The sequence below is a fragment of the Myotis daubentonii genome, chromosome 9, assembly GCF_963259705.1.
Source record: "Myotis daubentonii chromosome 9, mMyoDau2.1, whole genome shotgun sequence".
NCBI classification, from domain to species: domain Eukaryota; kingdom Metazoa; phylum Chordata; class Mammalia; order Chiroptera; family Vespertilionidae; genus Myotis; species Myotis daubentonii.
The window spans coordinates 48,988,722-49,014,587 of NC_081848.1; the positions used below are offsets into that span (position 1 = coordinate 48,988,722).

Sequence of the window (25,866 nt, forward strand, 5' to 3'; positions counted from 1 at the left end):
GGGGTGGGGCCCGAGCGGCAGGATGGGGGCTGGTCACCAGAAGGACCGAACTTGTGAATAGAGCCTGAAAGTTCAGCTTCTGGGGAGAGGAGGGAGGCGGTGAACAGATGAGGTCCTAGGAGGGGGGCACGCCGCCCTGAAGCAGGGGAGTCTGCTCTGAAACGAGAATTCAACTTCTGCCTAAAATGCTCACAAATTGTCGCAGGCCACAGGTGGTGGAACTGTGACCCCAAAGCGGTAAAGTACTTACCGATCCCTCCCAGCCCATCACAGCCAGGCCCTCACCTAGACTGCAGCCTCGCATCTAGAGCCTGAAGCCACGCCTGCCGCCCTGTGCCCGAGGCTCCGTGCCCAGCAAAGGGCAGTGATGACGTAGCAGCCTGAGGTCGGAAATGGTCCTGCTGTTTCCCATGAACCTCTAGTCCCACGTGAGTCCTGAGCGCTGTCCCGCGGGCGCCGTGCGCTGCAGAACGACTTCATCGCACAGAAAACGAGGGATGCTCTTTCTTAAGAAATAACTTTAATTCCAGGTGGTTAGTGGATGTAAGGCAGGGAACGCCTTTATGAAAGTTAAAAGAATCCAGTTACAAAAGAAGCACTGGGTATAGTGTCAAACGGCCGAGGGTACAATGGGCTCCGTATTTTACATAGTACAAAAATTTATTTCATATACAAAGAAAAATACAAAGAATGTGCAAAAACCATTTTCACAGGTGGCAATTTATAAAATGAAAATGATAGAAAAATCCTTCATATTATTCCCTCAATTTCTTATGTCACAGTTATATTTCCTACTGTGTAGATCATTTTAAATTTGAAAATCTGATTTATTTTTAACCTATAAAGACAAAGTGGTTTTTTAGTTTGTAAAAAGGGAACCATTTCATTAAGGAAATCTTATTTAATTTTATATTAAATTATAAGCAGACTAACTGAAGAAGGATATAGCAATCATATATACATATTTTTGAAATATTAGTTTGGTATTTAACATATTAACAGTTCCAAACAATGTCCTGCTCTAGCTCCCTGCCTCCCTGGCCACAGGGGCCTCAGAGGAGCTGTTCTGTCCCCGAACAGCCTCCTCCGGTCCTGAGCTGGACAAACACAAGGTTATCAAGAGGAAGGGGAATCTGAAAGCGGTGCCCGCGGTCCACCTGCTGAAGCCGTGTGGGTTCCAATCGTGGGTGTGGGCTGTGGAGACGCCCTCGGCACAGGCGTGGCGAGGTCATGAACAGCTGGTCTCTCCCACCTCCCGCTTCGTCTGGAGGTCAGTGCAAGCGCTTGTTCTGCCGCGAGTGCGTCCGGCTTCCTGCAGGTTGTTGTGAAGGAAGCTGTCAGGGAGCGGAAGACGCGCAGGAGCGCAGGGCCCTCGGGGCAGCCGCGGCCCGAGAACCCAGTGATTGGAAGCAGGCTTTCCTGCGCTGGCGGGGCCATTGCTGCATCAGCCCCTGGACCACCTGTCCATCAGGACACTCCGTGTGCCCTCACTCTGCCCGCCTGAGCACCGGTGTTCTTGCGGCCGAGCCCGGCGCCGGGCAGAGGCCCTGGAAGGACCTTCTGCAGCACCAGATGGCTGAGCATCTCTAAGGCCAGGCGCTAAGGTAGGAGCCGCCGAGGGAAACCTATTCTGTGCAGAATGTAACGCTCTGGAGGGTTTTGATATTTGCTTGTCAGAAAGCTCTCCAAGGAAGTGATGACCTTGGGGAACCAAAGGACCCAGGTAGGTGCACCATTGGCCTGGGGATGGGTGCCAGTTGGCTCAGGAAGCATCTCTGACCCTGACCACTAAGACCCTGTTAGAACAACCTAGTGCAAGGCACAGAGTCCTGGGGCTCTTGACCAGACCTGTGTGGCTCATCCACTCAGGCCAAGTAGACACAGCAATGCGGAAGGAGGGGGCTGGGCAAGACCAGCCAGGAGAGCCTCAGGCCCCAGGCTGACTCATAGAGCCGAACGGGAAGCTGTCCGCTCCTCGAGGACTTGTGCACTTTCCTGATTCGAAGCATGAGTCTCTCCGCTCTCTCCCACTTGGGTGGGCATCAGGCGTCGGAGATGCAGCTCTGGATCCGGTCCATCCACTGTTGGGCACTCTGTCCATCCTGGGCACAGAAGTTGTACACGCGTTTGCTGGTCTTGAGCTACAAAACCAAATGAGGGGAATGAGAGATGAAGGGCAGGCTGTTCTAAGGCTTTGGGCAAGTAAGCAAGGCCATCCCTGTGACCGCACGTCCCCGCACTGCCCAGAACTGCTGCATCGCTCTCCCTTCACTGCCATACGGTCAGCGCCTGTATGCTCACTTTACCTTCTAGTCCCCAGAGTCACCATTAACAACCCCTGGCAGATTGACATCTGCCGGAAGGTGCTGGCAGGAAAAGGAGATGCATGAGGACCACCTTGACATCCTCCCTGACTGAGGAGAGGGCTGGACGGTGGAGCCTCTGGCGTGTCCCAGGCCCTGGAGCAGCGCATGAGGTGCTGAGTAGCACCCTGTGCTCCTCGGGGAAGCCGAGGCTCACCCAAACGGAGATCAGGGTGGCTTTTGTGTCCACTCCACCCCCTTCTCTGGTCTCCAGTCTCCAATCGGGGCCACACTGGAAACCCAGGGTTAGGGTTGCAGCCTCACAGCCTGAGCCAGGCCCCGGGGTGTGACCTCTGCCCTTTATGAAGCCCTGCTGGGCTCTGGGGACTAGGTAAGTCACATATCACGTGGCCCATAAAATGCCCAAGGCCCACCTACAGCTGCTGAAGATGTCTGGGTAGGCAGTCACCATGTGACTGGGACAGTTTTTGTGGACGGTCAAGCATGAAGACACTCGGCATGAATGAGGTAGCACCAGTACCTAACAGCAGGTGGCGAGTGAAATAACAACACTCAGCAGGGAGCTCATTTGCTTTCAGGTGTGACTGGACACCTTTTGAAGGAGCCCTAGGTGCAAAAGCACGTGCAGCTTCTGAGACATGCAGATAGCGGGGGAGGTCAGACATGTGGATAGCGGGGGGAGGTCAGACATGCGGATAGCTGGGGGAGGTCAGACATGCGGACAGCCGGGGAGGTCAGACATGCGGACAGCCGGGGGAGGTCAGACATGAGGATAGCGGGGGAGGTCAGACAATGTGGACAGCCGGGGGAGGTCAGACATGCGGATAGCGGGGGAGGTCAGACATGCGGATAGCTGAGGGAGGTCAGACATGCGGACAGCCGGGGGAGGTCAGACATGTGGATAGCGGGGGAGGTCAGACATGAGGATAGCGGGGGAGGTCAGACATGCGGATAGCCGGGGGAGGTCAGACATGCGGACAGCGGGGGAGGTCAGACATGCGGACAGCCAGGGGAGGTCAGACATGCGGACAGCCGGGGGAGGTCAGACATGAGGATAGCCGGGGGAGGTCAGACATGCGGATAGCGGGGGAGGTCAGACATGCGGATAGCGGGGGAGGTCAGACATTCGGATAGCTGGGGGAGGTCAGACATTCGGATAGCGGGGGAGGTCAGACATGCGGATAGCGGGGGAGGTCAGACATGCAGATAGCCGGGGGAGGTCAGACATGTGGATAGCAGGGGAGGTCAGACATGCGGATGGCGGGGGGAGGTCAGACATACGGACAGCCGGGGGAAGTCAGACATGCAGATAGCGGGGGGAGGTCAGACATGCAGATAGCGGGGGGAGGTCAGACATGCGGATAGCGGGGAGGTCAGACATGTGGATAGCGGGGGAGGTCAGACATGCGGACAGCCGGAGGAGGTCAGACATGCGGATAGCAGGGAGGTCAGGGTGGGACAGAGTGCTGAGTTCAAGTTCTGCAGTGATCCGATGGCCGGGGTCTGGGACCCATGCTCAGTCACCACCTGTTGCTCCGAGGCTCCACGATTCTCGGAGGAGGTGGAGATAAGGAGCTCGTATGGCGCCCGAGAAAGACAAGATCAACTTACATCAAAGAAAGCCTTGTCACTCGTGTGCTTCGGGGCCCCCATGCTTGGGCCCGCGGGGAGGACCATTTCCACTTCGGCCAGATCAATGTGGCCCTTACAGCTGGTGTCCTCACCCGAGTCATAGTATCGCAGCTGGAACAAAGGGTGCAGAAGATGTAAAGGACAGAGAGGGAAAACGGCCTGGCTCTTCTAACTGAACCATGCTGAGGAGAATAGGCAAGAAAAGCTCAGAGGGAAGAGAGGGGTGGGGGTGGGAAGAGATCAACCAAAGAACTGTGTGCATATATACATAACCCATGGGCTCAGATAATAGGGGGGCGGAAATATCCTAGAAGGGGGAGCATGGGGATATATGTAATACTTTCAACACAAAGTATATAAATAAAAAAGAATAGACAAGAAATGAAAAACACTGTTTGTCTTTAGGAAAAAAATACTAAGTGGCCAGGAGAGAGAAGAAAAAAAAGACTTCTTTTGAAATTTGAACAAATAAGTGAATTACATATTAAAAAATAGAATTAAATGTCAACTGACAACTGTAAAAACTATACATAACATATAAAAAGGGGTTAATGTTTATTTATTTTTTTATTTTTTATTTTATTTTATTTTTTTAAAATATATTTTATTGATATTTTTACAGAGAGGAAGGGAGAGAGATAGAGAGTTAGAAACATCGATGAGAGAGAAACATCGATCAGCTGCCTCCTGCACATCTCCTACTGGGGATATGCCCGCAACCCAGGTACATGCCCTTGACCGGAATCGAACCTGGGACCTTTCAGTCCGCAGGCCGACGCTCTATCCACTGAGCCAAACCGGTTTCGGCGAGGGGTTAATGTTTAGAATCAAAACAGAATTCCTAGAAATTGATAGGAAAAAGATAAACAACCTAGTAAAAAAATGGTCAAAGGAGCTCAACAAGCACATCACAGAAGAAACACAAATGCTCTACAAACTCCTGCAAAGAAGCAACCTCACTGACCAAAGAAAGGAAGCGAATCAACGAGATTTCACTTTCACCTACATTAAGAAATGTTAAACATGGCTGATAATATCCGGTTGAACGTAAAGCACTACATATTCTTAGTGGGGATATGATTAGTTAGAGATTTTTGGAGAATAATTTGGCAATATCAACGAAAATGTAAAGTGTCTGTGCTTAGTGATACACCCTTCCCACCTCTACAACTTATCCTCTAGAAACACTCTCGCAACTGTGCCAAGACACACATACAGAGGTTTTCTTTACTGTTTTTATCAGCTAAAATGGAAAAGATGTATCTGTCTCTCAATGGGGTGTTGGTTAATTACAAGGCAGGACAGCAATATATGGAATAGCATACAGCTTTTCAAAAACAACAAAGGTCTGTATGAACTGGCAGGAAAATATGTTCAAATATCCTATATAATAAAAGGCTAATATGCAAATGGTCCCCTTGGGAGTTCGACCGACTGGGAGTTCGACCGCCCACTATGACATGCATTGACCACCAAGGGGCAGCGTGGAATGAAGGAAGGCCCCGGCTGGCAGCTGGAAGACCCTGATCAGCCCTGATAGTCGGCCAGGCCTGAGGACTCTACCCATGCACAAATTTCATGCACCGGGCCTCTAGCATTATATAAAAAAGTGAATTCCCAATTAGCATGTAGCTATAAAATAAGTTTGAAAAACAGAGTAAGTAGCATAACATTTGATTGAGTGGTGTTTGTACCAGGACTGTCCTGTATACACTCATTTAACCTTCCTAGCAACTCAAACTACATATAATACATCTACATCTACACACAGATGTATAAAATATTTAGAGAAATAGATACCAAATTGTTAATAGTTACCTCTGGGAGTTGTGGGCTCAGGGGGCTCTCCCATCTTTATGAGGTATTTGAATTCAATACAACAAACATGTATGTATTACTTTTGGAATATGAAAAGAAATGAGGAAAACTTTTTAAAATGAAAGATGCTGGTGAAAAGCCTTCCTGGCCCACAGTCAGATTCCCGCTCTCACTTCCCAGCAGGAGTGCCTGGAGCCTCGGGCACTGAGGTTCTGGCTGGGATGTTCCTGTCTCTCCCTCAGGCCTGGTGCAAGCAGGGAAATGGAAAATCTGTACACCTTTCATACTGAAGCAATCCCAAAGATTGGTAGGAACACAAGTATAATTTGACATAATTGTAAATTACAGAAAGACTATGACATTCTCCTGTGGTATATTTCGTGATTTAATGGAACTTTTATACATAGTGCAGACTTGATTTCAGGGACTGTTAAGTCTAAAAAAGGCTTGACTGCATATTTGGAAAGAAATTCTCTACATTCCTCCCCAAAGACTGCACAGCCTTTATGGAATCCTTTGAACGGAGGGGGTCTCTGCATAACATCTTCACCTGGAAGGAGTTTCCAGATGCGGGTCCAACCAGAGCACGGTTGGGGGTAACTGTCCTTATCGCTCTCACAGGCTCCATTTTAGAGGCGGTGCGCTGAGAACCAAAGCGCGCCCCTTCGCCTCCAGGCAGCCCTGTCAGCTCCAGGGACACGGGAGGCCATGCGACTCACTAGTGAAGGTGCAGAGGGGCTGGGGGGTTGGCTAGGGGTCCCCCTCCCCTGGCATTGCTGAAGCCAAGCTTATGACACTAGGATGTGTGGGCTTCAACGGCAGTAGCTAAGAACCTAACAACAGGCAACAGACTTCCCGACAGGTCAGTGAGGTTGATCTCGCGCTTGCCCACTGTGGGTTCCAGGTGTGCGTGGGCCCGTCCACCTGCCTGTTTCGGGGCCCCTCCCCTGTTGCTGCCGTCTATGAGGAAGAATCATGCCTTCTTTAGAACCCTGTGCATGGCAGGCACAGGGAAGGTGTGCAATCCCATTTGTCAAATAAATGAGTGCCCTCATCTGTGCGTGGATGCTTTAAGCTGCCGGCCGAAGGTAATGTGTATTCTGGGAGTGCTCACAGGCTCCATATGTGCATACAACATGCAACACACTGAAAATCTCAGGGTCTCCCAGCGCAGGTTTACGAGCAGAAGATATTTGAGCATTAAAAAGCAGAGTTTGCCCGGCTGATGTTGCTCAGTGGTTGAGCATCGATCTATGAACCAGATCACAGGTTCAATTCCTGGTCGGGGCACATGCCCGGGGTCGGGCTGGATCCCCAGTGTGGGGTGTGTGGGGGGCAGCCAATCAATGATTCTCATCATTGATGTTTCTATCTCTCCCTCCCTCTCCCTTCCACTCTGAAATCAATAAAAAAAAATATATTAAAAAAAAAGCAGAGTCTATTGCTCTTAATGCTCTGGGCTCAGCTGTCACTGTCTCCGCCAGCACACGCCAGGCAGAGCCACTCGGGAGCCCTCGCTCAGGGACACGCTGATGTCAGGAGAGCACTGTACACGGGGGATGCCCCATCTGCACACAGGCGCACGGCAGCTAGGCAGCCGAGAGCGATCTCTGTAGGCTGTGAGCATTACCTGGTGTTTTGTTACATCCAGCACGAACCAGCGGGGCTTCCAACCTTTCAGCAAAGCCCCTCTTTTGTAAAGTGTTCCTTCAAAGGACCTAGAAGAAATGACAACAGGGCAGTTCATTTTGATTTTTCATTAAAAAAATTTTGTAAAGGGATGTCTGCAGATTTTGGTTGTTAAATTTCTATTTCTCTCAATTGATCCCTAAAAAAGAAAAAACAAACAAACCAATCAGAGTTCTCCCTAGAGTGTTTCTATCGGACCTTTGGGGAAGACTGCCACTTTCTGCTGGCATTACCAAACTGGTGGGGCTTGGCGCTCTCGGTGGCCACCTTGGGTGCCATGCTGGGACTAACGCATCCCCGGAGCCAGCAGAGCTGGCCAGGGGACAGAAGCCTCCCAGTTTACGCGAGTCAATTCCTGTCTGCGTGAGCTAGCAGGAGCTGGGTTTCTGTTTGCCCCTGAAGAAGTGCTGACGACCACAGAATCCCTTAGGAGATCTGGCAGACAGGAGGGAACAAGAATCAGGACTCAACCAGATAACTACTAGCTCTTGGCATATTCTAGTTGTAATTTTGATCTTTCCTCTTCAAAGAACCATCTAACACATTGAAAACAGAAACAAAGAAAGACTCAAAGCAAAATCAGTCTACAGAAGGCCGTGCTGACTGGCCCAGCCTGTTAAAGGGCCGGGCGTGGCAGAGGCAGGTGGGGAGAGCCCCGCAGCCCGCCCGTCGCGTCACCTGTTCTCGTCGTTCTTGGACGTGTACTGGCTGTACAGCGTGGCGGCTCTGCGGTCCACGCCATTGGACGGGGAGATGCTGGCGCTCTGCTCCTCTGCCATGCTGTCCGGGAGGTGCAGCAGGGACCTCTTCTGATAGGGAGGGAGGTTGGTGGACACCATCCCTGGGGAGCCTGGAGGGTGTCTCTGCGGCTGAAACAGGAAGAACAGGAGGAGGAAAGCTTTAGCAGACTTTAGGCTGCTCATCCGGTAATTTCCTTCCTAAAAATTTATCTCAAGGGAAGAAACGGAACCAGTAAGCAAAATGTGCATAAAGAGATGTTTATCCTGGAGTTGTTTATAATAATAAAAGACTGGAAACAAGCTGAATGCCTATCATCAGGGGACTGGTTAAAAAAGACAACATTTCCGTACAGTGGAATTCTAGACAGCCATTAAAATCGATGCCTCTGGTTCATTATACAGTGACAAATGGGAGGACATGTGTGCCACATGTTACATAAAAACAAGAAAGCAGGCTTTAAAATAGTATGTATAATAAATCCCTTCTACATGTGCAGTTAGAATAAAACAAGTTTGACAGCATTGTTGTTTATTTCTAGGTTATAAACTATGGATGATTTTTATCTTCTATTTTATAACTTTCTGTGTATTGTCTTATTTAAAAGAATAAATATATCACACTTCCATAATCAGAAAGAAAAAGACAAAAAGCTATATTTTTCCTGAGAAAAGAAGTTAGGCGTCACCCACCTGAGGCCTGAGAACAGCTCCTGACCTGCCATTTGAAGGCAAGAGGCAGTGCCCGAGGACCCTTCAAGTCACTCCGGCTTTCTTCTGCCCTCCTCTCTCCTTGACCCACTGTGACTTCTGACCTGCTGACCTGCCTGCTCCCCAAGGTGCGCTCCAGAACACTGTCCCAGCCCCCCGGGTACTGCCCCGCAGCCAATCTGACGTGGGTTTGCCTGGTGGCCGCACCAAGTAGCAGCTGTGTGATCCCTGTGCCTGTCCTCATGTCTGAGGTGGACCCACGCCCTCACTGTGTACATGGTGCCCAGCACAGGCCCTTGCCCATGGTACGTGCTTGATAAAAGTTTCTTACGTCAGAAACAGGAAATGGGGCATAAGAAACAGAAAATGGAGTATTTGGTTTTAAAGTATTTTGATAAATGTTTCCTAATTCAGAAACAGAAAACGTGTGTGTGTGTGTGTGTGTGTGTGTGTGTGTGTGTGAACAACAGAAAACAGCATCTTTTGTCTTTTTAAAATATTTTATTTTCCCTATTACTCCTCTGGAGCAAACCTGGTCTTGGCATCCCCGCCTCCCTCATGTGGTAGAAGATCAGCTGAAACCACAGAGGCTCTGAGATAGAAGAGAACCAGTAATTTCCCGTGGATGTGGCCCTGAAACATCAGTGTTATGTCACTGTGGTGAGGTGAGGCACTCAGGAAGTATTCGGGGATTTGGAGCTTTCTGCCCTGGAACCCCAGGGCATGACCCTCCCTTTGCCCCATCCTTTGACCATCAGCCCCCCTGGGTCACCTGGCAGCGGCCCCACCTGACCAGCACCCTCGCAAAGCTCAGCAGTAGCTCCTCAGGGGGCTGTGCCAACTCACGCGATCTGCTCTGGGCTCTTCTTTGAGGTCCACGGCTACCCTTTCCCACAGCTGCTGCCACTTCTCGGGGGTTTGGTTCAATTTGTGCTCCAATCTTTCAATTTCCTGCAAAGTAATTAAAGGGGTTTTTGGACAGATCAGTATTTCATCGAAGCCATGTCTCTGCACTGGCGCAGATGAACGGGGGGGGGGGGGGGAGGAGGGCGGGGGGGACGGACGGAGGGGACACGGGCAGCTAACGGGAGTGGTAAACACGGCCTCGGCCTCCCGAGCCAGGAACAGCGTGGAGCTCCAGCTGATGGGAGGCACGAGGCAAGGGTGATTTATGAGGATCTGTAACCAGGACGGTTTATACAGAACTGCTTCAATACGGAGAGAAATATGTATCCCAAACACCCTGGCCAGCCCACTGGAAATCTGATGGCCACAGCAAAAGGTCAAGCACTGGGCCGGTGTCCAAACCCTAATAGCTGAGGTAGATGGGAAGTCTGTCCTTGACAGAGGAACCCCTCAACTCTGATGATTGAAACCAGATGTGGAAAGAACAAGTCAAGAAATTCCTCAGGAGCAGTTTCCTGCGGCCGGGGAGCTGGCGGTCAGCACAGCGCCGCTCCAGCGCTCTCCCCAGCACGCTCCTGGTCGGGGCGACCGAGACTCCAGCAGCTGCCTGGCCCCCTCTCTCCTCGGGCTGCTGCTCTCACCAGCGTGGCTACTGCCAGGACGGTTTCTCCAGAATATTCCTAGTGGAAGACACTGGCAGTACTCCCACCAGGCCACCAGCTGCCCACACTGGTGACCAGAGGAAGCGGAGCACCCACAGAAGCCATAACCCAGGCCTGACTCAGGCTGCCTGGGCAGCTAAAACAGCTGGGAAGCTGCAAATTGTTGCATTTGCTTGACCGCTTCCTCGAAATACTGGAAAACTCAGCCTGGTCCCCCACTGCTGCTGGGGAGCAAGTCTGGTTCCTCCTCCCCCTGGAGCTACCTCGACCAGAGTGGGGAGAGCTGCGCCCAGAAGTCTGTGAGCCGGTCCATCTGAACCAGCCGGGTTCCCCAGGCTTCCTTGACTCCGCGGAGCCCCAGGTTTGTGTCTCCACACTGCTGACTTACACTGAAGAGGCTGGTCAGAGCGTCGGGCTGCGTGCAGCTGATGTCGTCATAGCACGGCCACACTGTCCTCCTCTGGCTCTGCGGCCCAGCACCCCCGGCCAGGTCACAGTCCTCAGGGGGCAACTGCTTCGGGGTCAGCATCATCCAGTCATACGACGGCCCCGTGGAGAGGGTCTCCTCGATGTAGTAATCCCACTTCTTGAGGCTGGAGACATTCACGTTGGGCTTCAGGGCCTGTTTAAAGAAAATTGTGAAATGTGGTTTCATCTTGACCCCACGCTTACTTGCAGGCCAGCCCCTATAATTTGCAGGGTCTCGGGCAAGAGTATGAATAGAGGTTCAAATGTCACATATCTAAGTATTTAAATGGACACATCAAAATAAATGGTTACATAAACTATATTCTATCCTCCTACTTTGACAAAGATAACTCCGTAATGACCTGGAAGGCCAGGCTCAAACCTGGGGCTCCTGGAATTCTACACCGGAAAGTGTGGCCCTGAGGAGCTGGTCCCACCCCAGCCCTCAGCCTGACCCCCTGCTCCTCCCACCCATCTCTCTCCTATAGTCTGAGGGCCTTATATGAACGTGTGTGTATACCCCAGCCCAGCAGCTAAAATCTGTCCACTTCCTGCCAAAACACTTTGTCGTAGCTGCCCTTTGGGCCTAGGGTGACAGGCACTGGTTTGGGAGACAGACTCGGAGAAGTGGGCTGGTGAGTAACTGGAATTTGGGTCAGAAATTTTGAGGCACCAGAGGGTGGTTTAGATGAAGGAGGGGCATCTAAGCATGTACTCTTGGTTTCTCATATCCCTCACCCCATGAGGAAGGGGCACCGGAGAAAGGCCAGCTGGGGTCCCAATGCACGGGGCCAGGGCAGGGGCCTCTGTGCCCCTCAGTGAGGTGCTACTGCTCATCAAACCAGCCTGTCCCACCTCAGAGCCTCGTTCACAGAGGTGTGCATGGCAGAGCATGGCTGCCCTGGGAATCAGCCTTCCTGGACCGGCTCAAAACACCCCTGCTTCCCACGGGGTTCCCCACGACTTTGGCACAGATGGACTTAGAGAACTCTTCCCCAAGTATTTTAGATTTTTCAGTTTAGATGACCTGTTGAGGTTTCTTTCTTCCTGGGGAAAGCTGACTTGCTTTGATGTTCCTAAAGGTATCCCTTCCAGGTTTTGGGGGCCAGATCCCAATTTTTTGTGGTCAAGAATTTGGTGAACAGTCTCCATACCATCATAACCCCAACCCATAGTCTATCAAACTTCTGAATAGCTTCTGGTCTGACACCTAATCAGACATTTATAAAAAGCCTCAACAGCAGTGTACACTCAAAGTAAGGGAAACTTTGACATAAAATATTCAGAAAATGAAACATAAATGCTTTTTACCTCAATTTCCACTGGTGAATATAAATAATTAAAGAAAACGGGACTCCTCTTGTGCATTCTGTCAACACACTCCCAAATACAAAGTCCTTTTTTGGCGTGCTTATCTCCTTTATCATCAAATAAAGTTCCTGTAAGTCCAAAGACATTCAACAAAACTCAAATCAGCAGTTTGCCTAGAAGCATGATGTGTGTAGCAGACGAAAACTGGAATATTTCTTAGGGCTCCACAGACAGCAATGTATGTGCAGAAACCTTAGGAAATAACTGCAAGCCTAAGGATAGGAATGAACTTCACAGTCACAGGGACACAGATCCAAATGGAAGGGAAGCAGCTGACAAGGCTTCCAGCATTTCCAGGACATCATGGCTCTCTTCCAATCTACATTCTGCATCTGCATTCTACATTCCTCACCTACACGGAGGCCCCAGAGGCAAGCCAGGAAACATGCTACACATTCTTGCAGAAAAAATGGAAGGACTTAGAGTTGATCTGATGAAACTCAGTTAAAATAATTTTATGTTTCTTTTTTAAGTCATTGGATGTCTATTATGAAGCCATTTCAAGTGTTTTCTTGTTTAGTAGTTTATATACACCGCAAATCATGGTCATGGAGACCTGGATGACAGAGGGTGTGGTCTGGACTCTGGGTGACTTAAAAACAAAAGCTGAACTTAGGGGGGGGGCCTTTCAGGGGTTTTCTGACATTATTTTTGTACCTTTCAAAAGTCAGTCTCTTACATGACCCCACTTCGTTTTATTTTTATTTTCTATTTTTTAAAAAATATATTTTTTTATTGATTTCAGAGAGGAAGGGAAAGGAGAGACAGAAACATCAATGATGAAAGAGAATCACTGATTGGCTGCCTCCTGCATGCCCCCTACTGGGGATCGAGCCCACAACCCAGGCTTGTGCCCTGACCAAGAATTGAACCGTGACCTTCTGGTTCATAGGTCGATACTCAACCACTGAGCCACGCAAGCTGGGCCCCACTTTGTTTTTAATTGAGAGGAATATGTGTTGGGGTGAGGCAGGAGGTATTTTTTTTTTTTAAGGCCAGGACGGGTGCCTCTCTTGCTTTGAATTGAATGACTCAGTCAAAAATCAATAAGCATTTTACCAGTTTATCATAAAAGAATGTCTTAAGTCCAAGGCTGCACAAAATCCCATAAAGGCCCCCCAAGACTAATTAATGTTTTTTTCTCTATCTTTGAACTGCAGAGCCCAGTACAGTAGTTCTCAGCGTTGGCCACATGTTAATAACACCAAGGGCTTTAATCTCTGAGGATGGGCCCCAGAGATTAGTTGTTTTAAAAGTTCTCCAAGTAATTCCAGCGTCCAATGTAACCAGCTCTATTTAATGCCTTCTCAACACATGGGTGCTTAAGAAATTAAGGTTTCTGATTAAGATGTGTGGGATGGCAATTCTGTAAGTCAACAAAGGTCTGGAAGTACTAACAGGTGGGAATGGTCTCACCAGTGCTGTCTCCCTTACCAAAAGTATGAAGTATCTTCCTAGACAATTTTCCTAATCCTTACTCAAGGATATCTTTTTATTGATTTTAGACAGAGAAGAAGGGGGAAGGAGAGAGAGAAACAGCAATGTGAAAGAGAAACATCAATCAGTTGCCTCCCATATGCACCCCAACCTGGTTATGTGCCCTTACTGGTGGACTGGATGACGCTCCAACCAACTGAGCCACATCGGCCAGGGTTATTAGACGATTTTAATAGCATGCATTGGAAAGCAATACTTCCTGTTTCATACTTTAAATGGAGAACATCAGTAAATATTTTCAGTCACCAAAAGAGTCCTTGTTATGAATATATAGGTACATATAATATTCTGAAAATTGCTGATTTTTAAAAATTTGCCTGTCTTCTCAGTCATGTGTATCCTCCCCTTCCCTCTCCCTACAACAAAAGAATGTAAAATCCCCTTGGAAAATGTTTTCACAGGGGCTGAGTTTCAGCATTTACTCCTTATAACTATTAATGCTGTGAAAAATTATAACAAATAATGATGGTATGTCTAAAATTTATTGAGTGCTTACTATGTGCTAGCAATTGTGCTAAGAAATTTACAAATATTTCCTACTGTGCTCACCATGGCTCAAAGGGCCATTTTGATGAGGAAATGGAAGAAACTCAGAGAAGTACTTAACTCGTCCAAAGAACTCAGTTGGTGCTGGAATGTAACCCAGGTCTGTTTCTGCCAGAGCCCATGGCATTAAAAAAAAAAAAAAAATTCTTTATTGATTTCAGAGAGGAAGGGAGAGGGAGAGAGAGATAGAAACATCAATGGTGAGAGAATCATTGATTGGCTGCCTCCTGCTCTCCACTGGGGATCCACCCTGCAACCCAAGCATGTGCCTTTGACCGGAATCGAACCCGGCACCCTTCAGTCCATAGGCCGATGCTCTATCCACTAAGCCAGACCAGCTAGGGCGAGCCCACAGCATTAACTGCTACTCAAATGCCTCCAAGGGCAGTGCCTTTCCTACCAGAGTGTGCCAGGAATGGAAAAACAGTCAAATGTTTCTCCTCAAACAGGGATGCCACTTTGAGATACTAAAGTAGTAAGCAGATTTCATTTTTTCAGAGGTGCTTCAGGGATGACCACTTGCAGGGCCTCAGGACTAACACACACATCATCTCAGAATCTGGGCCCGTGTTCACATCCACTCTGCTCCCCTAGTTCAGGCCGAAACCCCACAATGGCCTTGCCATACCTGAGGCAGTTATGTTAGTAGAGGTTTTAATAAAAAACACACAAGTAACAAAAAAGATAAAACAAGAGCATGCAAACACATACCGTGCTCTAATCTTTCATAGTCTGAATCCAGGAGAAATGTTTTAAAGCGATTAGATACGTAGTGGAAAGCCAAGAACTTTAAGTAATAGAGGTTGAATTCAAACTCGGTTGGATACTGGTTGTGAACCTGAAACACACAAGGCAAAGAAAAGAGTAAGAATCAAATCAGACAAAACGTGGAGGCCGTGCCTCTGAGTGCTGACCGAGGTGTGCAGGACACCGTGTCGCCACTTAACTGCATCCTGGCCATGAGTGAGGGTGGGAGGGAACCAGTCTTTCTGTACCTTGCATGTGCCAGACGCCTTGCAAGGGCTTGTTATAACAATCTCATTTACTCTCCACACTGCTAACATAATCTCACTTAATCTGCATAACAACACTGCAGGATCAGCAATGTTTTTCTGACTTTATTGAGACATACAACACTGTGTAAGTTTAAGGTGTACACGTGATAATTTGATATGCATTTCTCTTGTGAAATGATTACCACAGTAGGGTTACAGTTAGCAACTTTCAAGTATTGTATTATTACCTACTAGAGGTGCCTCGGTCTGGCCTGCGGGTTCGGCCCGAAACAAGCTCTCCAACATCCCTCTAGGCTAGGGGACCTGGATTGTGAGAGGGCGCAGGCCAGGCCGATTGGGGCTGGAGAGGGGCACGGGAGGTTGGCCAGCTGAGGAGGGACCGCCCAAGGGTTCCCAGGTGTGTCTGGCCCATCTCGCTCAATCCCGACCAGCCAGACCCCAGCAGCAAGCTAACCTACCAGTCAGAGCGCCTGCCCCCTGGTGGTCAGTGCACATCATAGTGACTGGTCAACTGTCTTCCCCCTAGTGGTCAGTGCATGTCACAGCGAGCGATTGAGCGGCCTTAGCATATCCTATCTAATAATAGAGAAACATGGTAATTAACCGTAACTTCGCTACCCTTCCCATTGGCTAATCAGCGAGATATACAAATTAACTGCCAGGCAAGATGGCGGCCAGCAGCCAGGCAGCTGAAGCGAACATGAGGCTTGCTTGCTCCAGTGATGGAGGAAGCCAAGGTTCCCCGCCTGCCGCAGCCCAGCTCTGAGCTCCGGATGCAACAATGTTGCAATTATAGAACCTAAACAAACCCAGAAACCTGCTTTCAGCCAGCGCGGCCTCAGAGCTTAGAGCGGCCAGTGATGGCAACAGAGTTTCAATTATAGAATCTAAACAAACCCAGATACCTGCTTTCAGCCGGCAACGGCCTCAGAGCTGGAGCCGGCTCTCAGCTCCAGTGATAGCTATAGAGGTAAATAAATCCCAGAATAAAAAAAAAAGAAAAGAAAAAAAGGAGAGGCTGGGAGCTTCAGTCACCCACCAGCCTGAAAACAGCCCTCAGCCCCTCACCCAGACTGGCCAGGCACCCCAGTGGGGACCCCCACCCTGAAGGGGGTGTGACCAGCTGCAAACAGCCATCATCCCCTCATCCAGGCTGGCCAGGTACCCAAGCGGCACCCCCACCCTGATCCGGATCAACCTTCAGGGCAAACCAGCCGGCCCCCACCTGTGCACCGGGCCTCTATCCTATATAGTAAAAGGGTAATATGCAAACTGACCCTAACAGCAGACGGACTGGGAATGACTGGTCACTATGACACACACTGACCACCAGGGGGCAGACACTCAATGCAGAAGCTGCCCTCTGGTGGTCAGGGCGCTCTCACATGGGAGGAGCTCTGCTCAGCCACAAGCCAGGCTGATGGCTGCCAGTACAGAGGTGGTGGTGGGAGCCTCTCCTGCCTCCTCAGCAGCGCTAAGGATGTCCGACTGCAGTTTAGGCCTGCTCCCCGCTGGCAAGTGGACATCCCCCGAGGGCTGCCGGGCTGCCAGAGGGATGTCTGATTGCCATCTTAGGCCCAATCCCCTGGGGAGAGGGCCTAAGCCAGCAGGTGGTCATCCCCTGAGGGGTCCCAGACTGTGAGAGGGCACAGGCCGGGCTGAGGGACCTCCTCCCTCCCCCGCCCCCCCCCCAGTGCACAAATTTTTGTGCACCGGGCCTCTAGTCATTAGTATATCACACTTTGGTTGAACGGCCAACCAGCTGACTGGACACTTACCATATTAGGCTTTTATTATATAGGACAGTCACCATGCTGTGCATTGGGTCCTCAGAACTTGTTATAATTGTAAGTGTTTACCCCTTGACCCACATCTCCTCATGCCCCTCACCCCCCAAACCCTGGCAACTACCATTCTGTCCTGTTTCTATGAGTTTGGCCTTTACAGATTCCACATCCAAGTCAGTTCATATAGTATTCATCTTTCTATGACTTATTTCATTTAGCATAATGCACTCAAGTTTTTGCAAATGGAAAAATTTCCTGGTTTCCTCATGGCTGAATAATATTTCTTTATCCATTCACCCGTTGATGGGCACAGGTTGTCTCCATGTTTTGGCTATTGTGAAAAATGCTGTAGTGAACAGGGGAATGCTGATATCTCTTTGAGATTGTGATGGCATTCCCTCAAATACATACCCAGAAGTGGGACTGCTGTGTCATATGGTAGTTTTATTTTCAGTTTTTTTGAGAAACCTCCATACTGTTTCCATAGTGGCTGTACCAATTAACATTCCCACTAACAGCAAATACGGGTTCCCTTTTTTCTGCATCCTCACCAACAATTTTTACCTCTTGTCATTTTGATAATAGCTGTCCTAACAGGTATGACGTGATATTTCATTGTGGTTTTGATTTGCATTTTCCTTATGACTAGTGACGTTGAGAACTTTTTCATGTACCTAGTGGCCATTTGTATGTCTTCATTGGAAAAATGTCTATACAGTTCCTCTGAAAATAGGCTAAGGATGAGCAAGATTAAGCAGCTTATCCAACATCATCAACATCATTCAGCAGGAACCAGTGAGCCCAAATTTGAACTTTGGCTTGTTTGGCTCCAAAATCTGTGCCCCATTCACTACCTTACACCATGCAAGGCACTTCACAGATGGAAATGAACATGAGTTATGGTTCTTGCTTTCCAGGCATGTGTGGTGAATTAGTATCTATAATAAAAGCATAATACGCTAATCAGACTGGACATCCTTCCGGACGACCTTCTGGACAAAGCCGGGGCTGTGAGGGAAGCCTGGGTCCTGCCAGAGGGAAGCTGGAGCTGGCAGCTGGGGGAAGGAAGCCTACTCTTGCATGAATTTCGTGCATCGGGCCTCTAGTGTAATATAACAATAAAAGTTGTACTTACATAAGTTTGGCGGTGAAAGGAATGAGGAGAGAAGGTCATTTAGGGAGATAGCAAGGGAGGTTTTCTGGACAAAAGAAATGTGTGCCTGCCTGAAGGCATTGTAGAAGGAGCCATACAGAGAGAACAAATTATAGAGAAAGAACTGATAACTAAGAGAATAAGGCCCTGGGAAAACAAGAATGAACAAGGCTGAGGGCCCAGAAATAGGGAACAGTCTTGGAGATGAGAAGGGACAGAGGAGTAGATAAAATAGAAAGATATGTTCATGTGCCAAGGGAAGGCAGAGGAGCTCATGCCTTTTAACCCTACATTTTCATCAGTAGATAGGCAGTGAGATCACTGGACACAGCCATAAAGATAAGGGAATGCCATGGGAGGGAGGGAGTGAGGCTGAGTGGGGACCAGTCCCCAGGCCCCAGCATACTTCAGGAGGCTTCATGCAGACTCTGTGGAACCATCTTCTGTTGGCAGAAGGTAGGCTGATGACCTTGTGACACTCTCCAACCCCCACAGCAAGCTCACCTCTGCATTCTTCAATCTCTCGGGACTGGTTAGAGAATTTTGTTTGCTTGAGATAAGTTCCAATCATAGTTGTCCTTGCTTAAAAGCTGTTTTAAATGAACACTGCTGGCAGGCTGTCCAAGAGCCAGCTTTTCTCTCCATGTTTAACTTGGCAACGTGGACCCATACTTGTCAGCCAAAGTGAGCAGGCATGTGGATAATATGCCAATTGCTCAATAGATCAATGGGAATTTAAAGTCATAATCTGATATCACTGATTTATCAATTGGGTAGAAACCTAGTTTTCTATGATGATTAAAAGTTTTCCCTTTCTCCAACACTTCTTATTGGCTTTTTAATTGAACTAAAATTTTAGCTCAAAGCAATACAAAATAATTTTAGGAAGACTTAAGAGAGTTGTACTCTTACGCAAAGGAGCTGTGCTCCTGCCTGAGCCACTGCCCTTCCTGTTGCATCAGGCTCCATGCACAGGAGAGCTTGGGCAGCTGTGACAAGGCTCTGAAGGGCTAGGGAATGCGCCATATGCCAGGTTTTTCAGAACTGTAAGCATATGTATTACATATGAATTTCCTCGTCAGTGAAAATGAAAGGAATAAACATGGGTTTCCTGTGATTATGTTATATGAGCAACGAATTATAAAGCTTAAGCATACTTAAAGAGTTTATACGCATAATTAAATAAAACAAGTTAATCTTAATGATCAATATTATTTTGCAGCATAAAAATAAGTTCATGTAAAATGGTTATTATAATTAGTAATACTTTCTTCTAGTTCTAAAATGAAAAATACAATTTAAAAAAACCAGCTCTCTTTCTTTTCTTTGTTAGCCCTCTATGTCTTTGGTTCAAATATCAACCATGTCCTCTAGTGCCACAATCCTCTTTCAGACACTTGTCCCTATGGATACAAGTGCACACCAGAAGACACGGGCCCTGGGTGTGGCTCCCACTGGGCCGTTCTCAGGGGTTCCTGGCTCCTTTCTGAAGCATCGTGCAGACCTACAGTTCCCTTCATGACCTGTCATTTAGTGCTATGGCTCCTGGCTCCTGGTTCAGAATAAATAGCACCACTCCAAGGGACCAGCGTGTGCATGATGGAGAGGGGGTGGCAGGACAGAAGGAGACAGGCCTAGGAGGATGGAACTTGGCCTGTCTGAGAGTCTCAGGGAAGAGGAACCTGCAACGTGCTTCTGCAGGGTGAGCTCCAAGAACAACTGTGCCCCAACAGCCCTTGAATTAAACTCAGGAGTCACAGGCCAGGCCCTGGGCACACTGTGTCCAGGGAAGAAGAGTCAGAGCTACAGTATTTCCACGGACCCCGTCCACAACAGGCCCTAAAAGCCCTTAAACACTTTTATTAAACAAAGCCCCAGAAAAACAACACATTTCCCTCATGACCATTCACCACAGAAACCGCTTGCCTCATACACATCTGTATTTTTCCTGGATTATCCTGATATTTAATACCCTGAGGAATATAATTTTGAAGACCCACTTCTGATGTAAAGTAGCATGGAAATGATAGTGAGTATGACCTTAAGTTGAACTTACAGGCATTTCAGGGAGATCACATGCTGGGACTAGAAGCAAAACTCCTCTACAAGTGGAAAAATGCTTTCACAGCCCATTGTACTGAGTGACTGGCCTCACACAGACCTTGAACTTGGGAGCACTAGTGTGTGTGTGTCTGCATCTGTGCGCCACACTGACACCTGTAGTTGCTAATGCTTTGAGCGGAAATACAATCTGCCCCCAAACTGGGGTCAATTATCAGGTCTATTGGAAGAGGAAGCAAAGATGCCGAGCAATTTGTTGTTGTTTTTTGTTTGGTTGTTTGTTTTTTACTTTTTAGCAACAGTTTAAGCAACAAACATGCAAGAATTTCTCAATGAAAAACTGGATTGACCTGAACTCTCGGTTGATTAATACTTAGATACCACATTTGGAATCTGACATTAAGAAACACAAGGAATTTTCTGAAATGTCTTTCTACCACAATAATAAAGACCTAATTGCATTCATAAGACAAAATACGGTGCTTAGATTTCCAGTAAGAAAGAAAAATGCCACTTCCTCCATTAGTCATAAATCCCAGGGACTCACTGCTTTCGTTTCCTCCTTTACATGGAACACTAGACTCTTCTACTGTACACACCACAGTGGGCTCCCACAGGCACAGTCCTCATGCGCCATGAGGAGCTACAATCAACATACAACAAACTGCACATATTTAAAGTGTACAATTTGATAAGTTTTGACATATCTATACACCTTTGAAACCATCACCATAATCAAGATAATGAACCTTTCTGCCTCCTCCTGCACATTTCTCCCTAAGCAACCACTGATTTGCTTTTATTTTATATAAATGGAATCATAAGTATCTACTTCTTTTTTCTGCCTTTCTCCACTAAGTGCAATTATTTGAGATATATGCATGTTATCAGTAGTTAATTCCCTTTTATGGTTAAGTAGTACTCCATTGTATGGATATTACTACAATTTGTTTATTCATTCTCCTGTAGACAGACATTGGGTTGCTTCTAGATTTTTGGTTATCCTATATAATAAAAGGCTAATATGCAAATTGTCCCCACGGGTGGGAGTTCGACCGACCAGGAGTTAGATGTGATCTGACCACCAGGGGGTGGCAGTGGCAGGCAGCCGGGGGAAGGGAGGTCCCCACCAGCAGCCAGCAGCTGCTAGGGACCTTACCGGTGCACAAATTTTGTACAATGGGCCTCTAGTTACATATAAAGCTGCTATAAACAGTTATGCACAAGTCTTTGTAGGGCATAAGCTTTCATTTCTCTTGCATAACCGTCTAGTAATGAAATGCGGAGTCATATGGATACGTGTATGTTTAGCTTTTTAAGAAATGACCAAACGGTTTTCCAAAAATGGTTTTGCAACTGTATATTCCCATCAGCAGTGTTGGGAGTTCCAGTTCCTCCACATCCTTGTCCACATTTGAGGTAGTCAGTCTAAAAATGTCAGCCATTAAAACAGGTATGTAGTGGAATCTCATTGTGATTTTAATTTGCATTTCATAATGACGCATGATGTCAAGTATCTTTTCATTTGCTTATTTGCCAGCTGTGTATCTTTGGTGAAATACAAATGTTTTGCCCATAAGAAAAATAGGTTGTTTGTTTTCTTATTATTAAGTTTCGCATATACCATTTACAAATATTTCCTTCCACTCTGTGATTTTTCTTTCCACTTTCTTAAGTGATTTTTGAAGTTTTTAATTTTGAAAAAGTCTAATTTATCAATCTTTTATTTTATGAATCATGCTTTTGGTGTTGAATCTAAGATATCCTTGCCTAACCCAAGGTCACAAAGATTTCTTTCTGTTTTCCTTTAAAAGTTTTATAGTATTAGGTCTTATATTTAAGTCTATGATCCCTTTTGAATTAATTTTCATATTGGTACTATGAGTGGATTTTTTTTGGCATCTGGAAATCCAATTGGCATCATATGTTGGAAAGTCTATCCTTACTCTATGAATTGCTTTTGCATCTTCATAAAAAACCAATTTTCCATATATCACATATGCGTGGGACTATAGACTGTATTCTATTTCATTGATTTATTTGTCTAACTTTATATCAATTATTACAGTCTTGATTATTATAGGTTTAGAGTAAGCCTTGAAATCAAATAGTGCTGTGCTATTCCTTCAATTTTCTTCTTTTTCAAAGTTGGTTTAGAATATTCTAGATCCTTTGCATTGCCATATGGATTTTAGAGTTAGCTTGTCAATTTCTACAAAACAGCATCCTGGGCGTTTGATTGTGACTTCATTGAATCTTATTTGGGGAGAGTGGCATTTTAACAATATTAAGTCTTCTGACCCATGAACAAGAGGTATCTCCTGATTCATTTAAGTCTTTACTTTCAGTAATGTTTCCTAGTTTTCAGTGTCTAGGTCTTTAATAAATTTTGTTAGATTTCTTTCATGTTTTTATGGTACTACTGTAAATGGTAATGATTTTTAAATCTCAATATTCCAATGGTTAATTTTTATAGATTCCATAAATAATTGTATTGTTTCTGAATAAGATAAGTTGTACTTCTTCCTTCCTAACGTGGATGTCCCCATTATTATTATTTTCTTGCCTTATTGCATGGCGAGGACTGTTAGTACAACACTGAGAAGTGTTAAAACAGACATCCATGTCTTGTTCCTGACCGTAGGGGTACAGTATTTTGTCTATTAAGTATGATGTTAGCTGTAGGGTTTTAAAATAAATACTATCTATAGTTTGAGCAAGTTCCCTTCTATTCCTGGTATTCTGAGAATTTTTACAGGGAATAAATGTTATATTTTGTCAAATCCTTTTGTTGCATTTATTGAGATGACCATATGGTTTTTATTTTTAAATTTCTTAATATGGTGAATTACACTGATTGATTTAAAATGTGAAACCAATCATGCATTCCTGGGATAAATCCTGCTTAACCATGGTATATTATTTTTTAAATATATTGATGTAAATGGCTTTGACTTGCTAACTTTTTGTTTAGAAGAATTGAATATATGATCATCAGGGATACTGGTGTATAGTGTTCTTTTACTGTCTTCATCAGGCCAAGGTAATGCTGGGCTCACAGACTGAGTTGAATATATTCTCTCTGCATCAATTTTCTGGAAGAGTTTTTTTTTTGTTTGTTTTCTTTTTTATAGAATTGCTATTATTTCTTCCTTAAATACCTGGTAGAATTTACCAGTGAAATCACTTGGGCTTGAAGTTTTCAGCATGGAAATGTTTTAACTATAATTTAAATTTCCTTAATATGCCTATTCAAGTTATGTATTTTTTCCTGAGTGTGACAGTTTGTTTTTCAAAGCATTTGTCCACTAATTGTTGATTCCTTTGGTACAAACTGTTCATAATATTCCCTTATGGTCATTTTAATACCTACAGTATCTGTAGTGATGTCATTTTTCTCATTTCTAAAATTGGTAATTTGTGTCTTCTTTCTTTGATGAGTCTGGCTAGAGGTTTATCAATTTTATTAATCTTTTCAAGTTAGCACAGAGATTTTTGGGCCCTAAAGGCAAGTCTGCTTCAAATAAATTTAGCCTTATTATATTATGTAGAATGATAGGCATCTCAGCCAATAAATTCATTCTATATAAGCATTTCCCAAAATATGTTGATAAATAGAGTTAGGCCTATCTTAGGCATCATCTGAATTCTGTTGTTCAAAATAATTTTGTATGTATCTTTTTTTACCCATTAAAAAAAACCACTTCATTGTTGAGAGTATTATAGATGTCCTCCCCTCCCCGCCCCCCCCCCCCCCCCCCCCCGCATTGCTCTCCTCCACTCCAGGCCTTCACCACCCTATGGTCTGTATCCATGGATAATGCATATATGCATATAAGTTCTTTGGTTAATCTCTTCCCATCCCCCTCCCCACTTCCTTCTGAGAATTTTGTATGTATCTTGATGAAGATAACAAAAGAAACAGATTTAAAAGTCCAAGCTATGTGAAGCATTTTAGTTTTGTTTTCCATTATGGAGTGAAATCTGCCAATTTCACTTATTTTATGAGAAGAGAATCTGAAATGGAATTTGGAGGAACATGAATTTATAGAGTCTTATTTTTTGCCATGGGCCATTCAGTACTTTGTAAAATTTAAAGGCCCATAAAAATAAACTATGACTCAAATACCAGAAAAGATCAACATTTTGGGAATAAAATATAATAAGTTAAAATTGGATTTGCTTTCAGGAACTACAAATATTAAGCTACAAAAGATCCTATAGAGAATGGTATCAATATTTTAGACACACCCTAGAAAAATAAGTAGCTAATATTAGTTTTTGTGTATTTTACAGATTAAGTTTAACAAACATTAATTGTAAGCCTTGTACGATGCTAATCACCTTACATAAGATTTTAAATCCTTTATACATATATATAAACCAAAGCAGAGAGGTTTAAAATTGTTAAAGATCAAAAATTAGTGAGACTGATTACAAATTTAGATTTACTTTATGGCTCATATAGTAAAAGCTTTAATGCAGACACCAAACTCTTGAGTATGCCATGAACCCATTAGCTGCAGCTATTTTGCCAATATTACTGGATACATTTTAAAGTTACCAACCTGTGTAAGGGCAGCTTAGCTCCTCACACATGTGCTCACAAGGGAAACTCATAGCTTTAAAGGTAAAATAGCTTTTGTCTTTGAAATGAGACCGATCATAGTGCTGGCATACAATAACTGTGAGGGGAATCATTACAAAGCCAGACCACAATGAGTCAATTTACAACTTGAATAAACTTCAAAGGCAAAATTATAATTATTTGTTTTTCTCAAAGTGGGAAATAATAAAAAAGTTCTAAGATGTCCTCAAGGACTTATTCCAACGCTGAAATAAAGGAGCTGCTCTCTTACACTTCATGTTTTCATTAATATCACGCATATTTTCCCCCTTGGTGTTATATCTTTAAAAGAAATTTTAGGCAAAGATTTCATTTTTGTACTTTGGATGTATTTTCCTTTTGAATGTGGTTCAACTATTTTAAGAAAAGGAAGCAGCCTGTAATGATATCATTTGAGCTAAGCCAATTTCTTTTAGCAGTAACAAAAAAATCTGCCAGATGTTGCTATTATGAAATAGTGATCTAGCATTTATAATTCATCAGACACCTGGATATACTGGCGTAAACAATGGCTTTTTATATGATGAGGCAGCTCTAATTTAAGATCAATGCTTCATCTGTTTTCTTTGTAACTCTTATTAGCACTAATGCACAAGTCTGGGCATATTTCCATGGACTGCCTTTTGGCCTTCGGCGTGTTAGAAATGGTGAACAGCAGCGAACATATTCCACCTGGGGAAGTTTCGCCTGCTGCCGCGTAATTTTGCACTTATTTTAAAAATGTTGTTGGGCCTGCCGCTGAGAGACTGAGGACAGCACTAATTTGAATTGTCTGGCAAAAGCCAGAGTCATGTAAAGTGCCAGTGTTCACTCGAAAGGCATTTGGAGACGGCAGTTTCTAATGCCCAGGCCTAGTGTGAA

The 25,866-nt window shown here is 45.7% G+C and overlaps 1 protein-coding gene across 6 annotated transcripts in view; it reads right to left on the bottom strand.

The window, feature by feature from the left end:
* Window positions 1-498: 498 nt before the first annotated feature.
* SBF2 (SET binding factor 2) overlaps window positions 499-25,866 on the bottom strand; it is a 382,686-nt gene continuing 357,318 nt past the window's right edge. For 5 of the 6 annotated variants that reach the window (XM_059708873.1, XM_059708876.1, XM_059708875.1 and 2 more), the window contains 8 exons: window positions 15,073-15,199; window positions 12,259-12,386; window positions 10,868-11,101; window positions 9,758-9,862; window positions 8,142-8,332; window positions 7,405-7,492; window positions 3,936-4,067; window positions 499-2,141 (listed from right to left, as the gene is read on the bottom strand). In XM_059708873.1, coding sequence (XP_059564856.1) covers window positions 2,043-2,141; window positions 3,936-4,067; window positions 7,405-7,492; window positions 8,142-8,332; window positions 9,758-9,862; window positions 10,868-11,101; window positions 12,259-12,386; window positions 15,073-15,199 — 1,104 coding nt within the window. In that variant the 3' untranslated portion in view covers window positions 499-2,042. Of the gene's footprint in view, window positions 2,142-3,935; window positions 4,068-7,404; window positions 7,493-8,141; window positions 8,333-9,757; window positions 9,863-10,867; window positions 11,102-12,258; window positions 12,387-15,072; window positions 15,200-25,866 lie in introns of those variants that run through there. The other variant, XM_059708878.1, reaches the window with a different exon arrangement.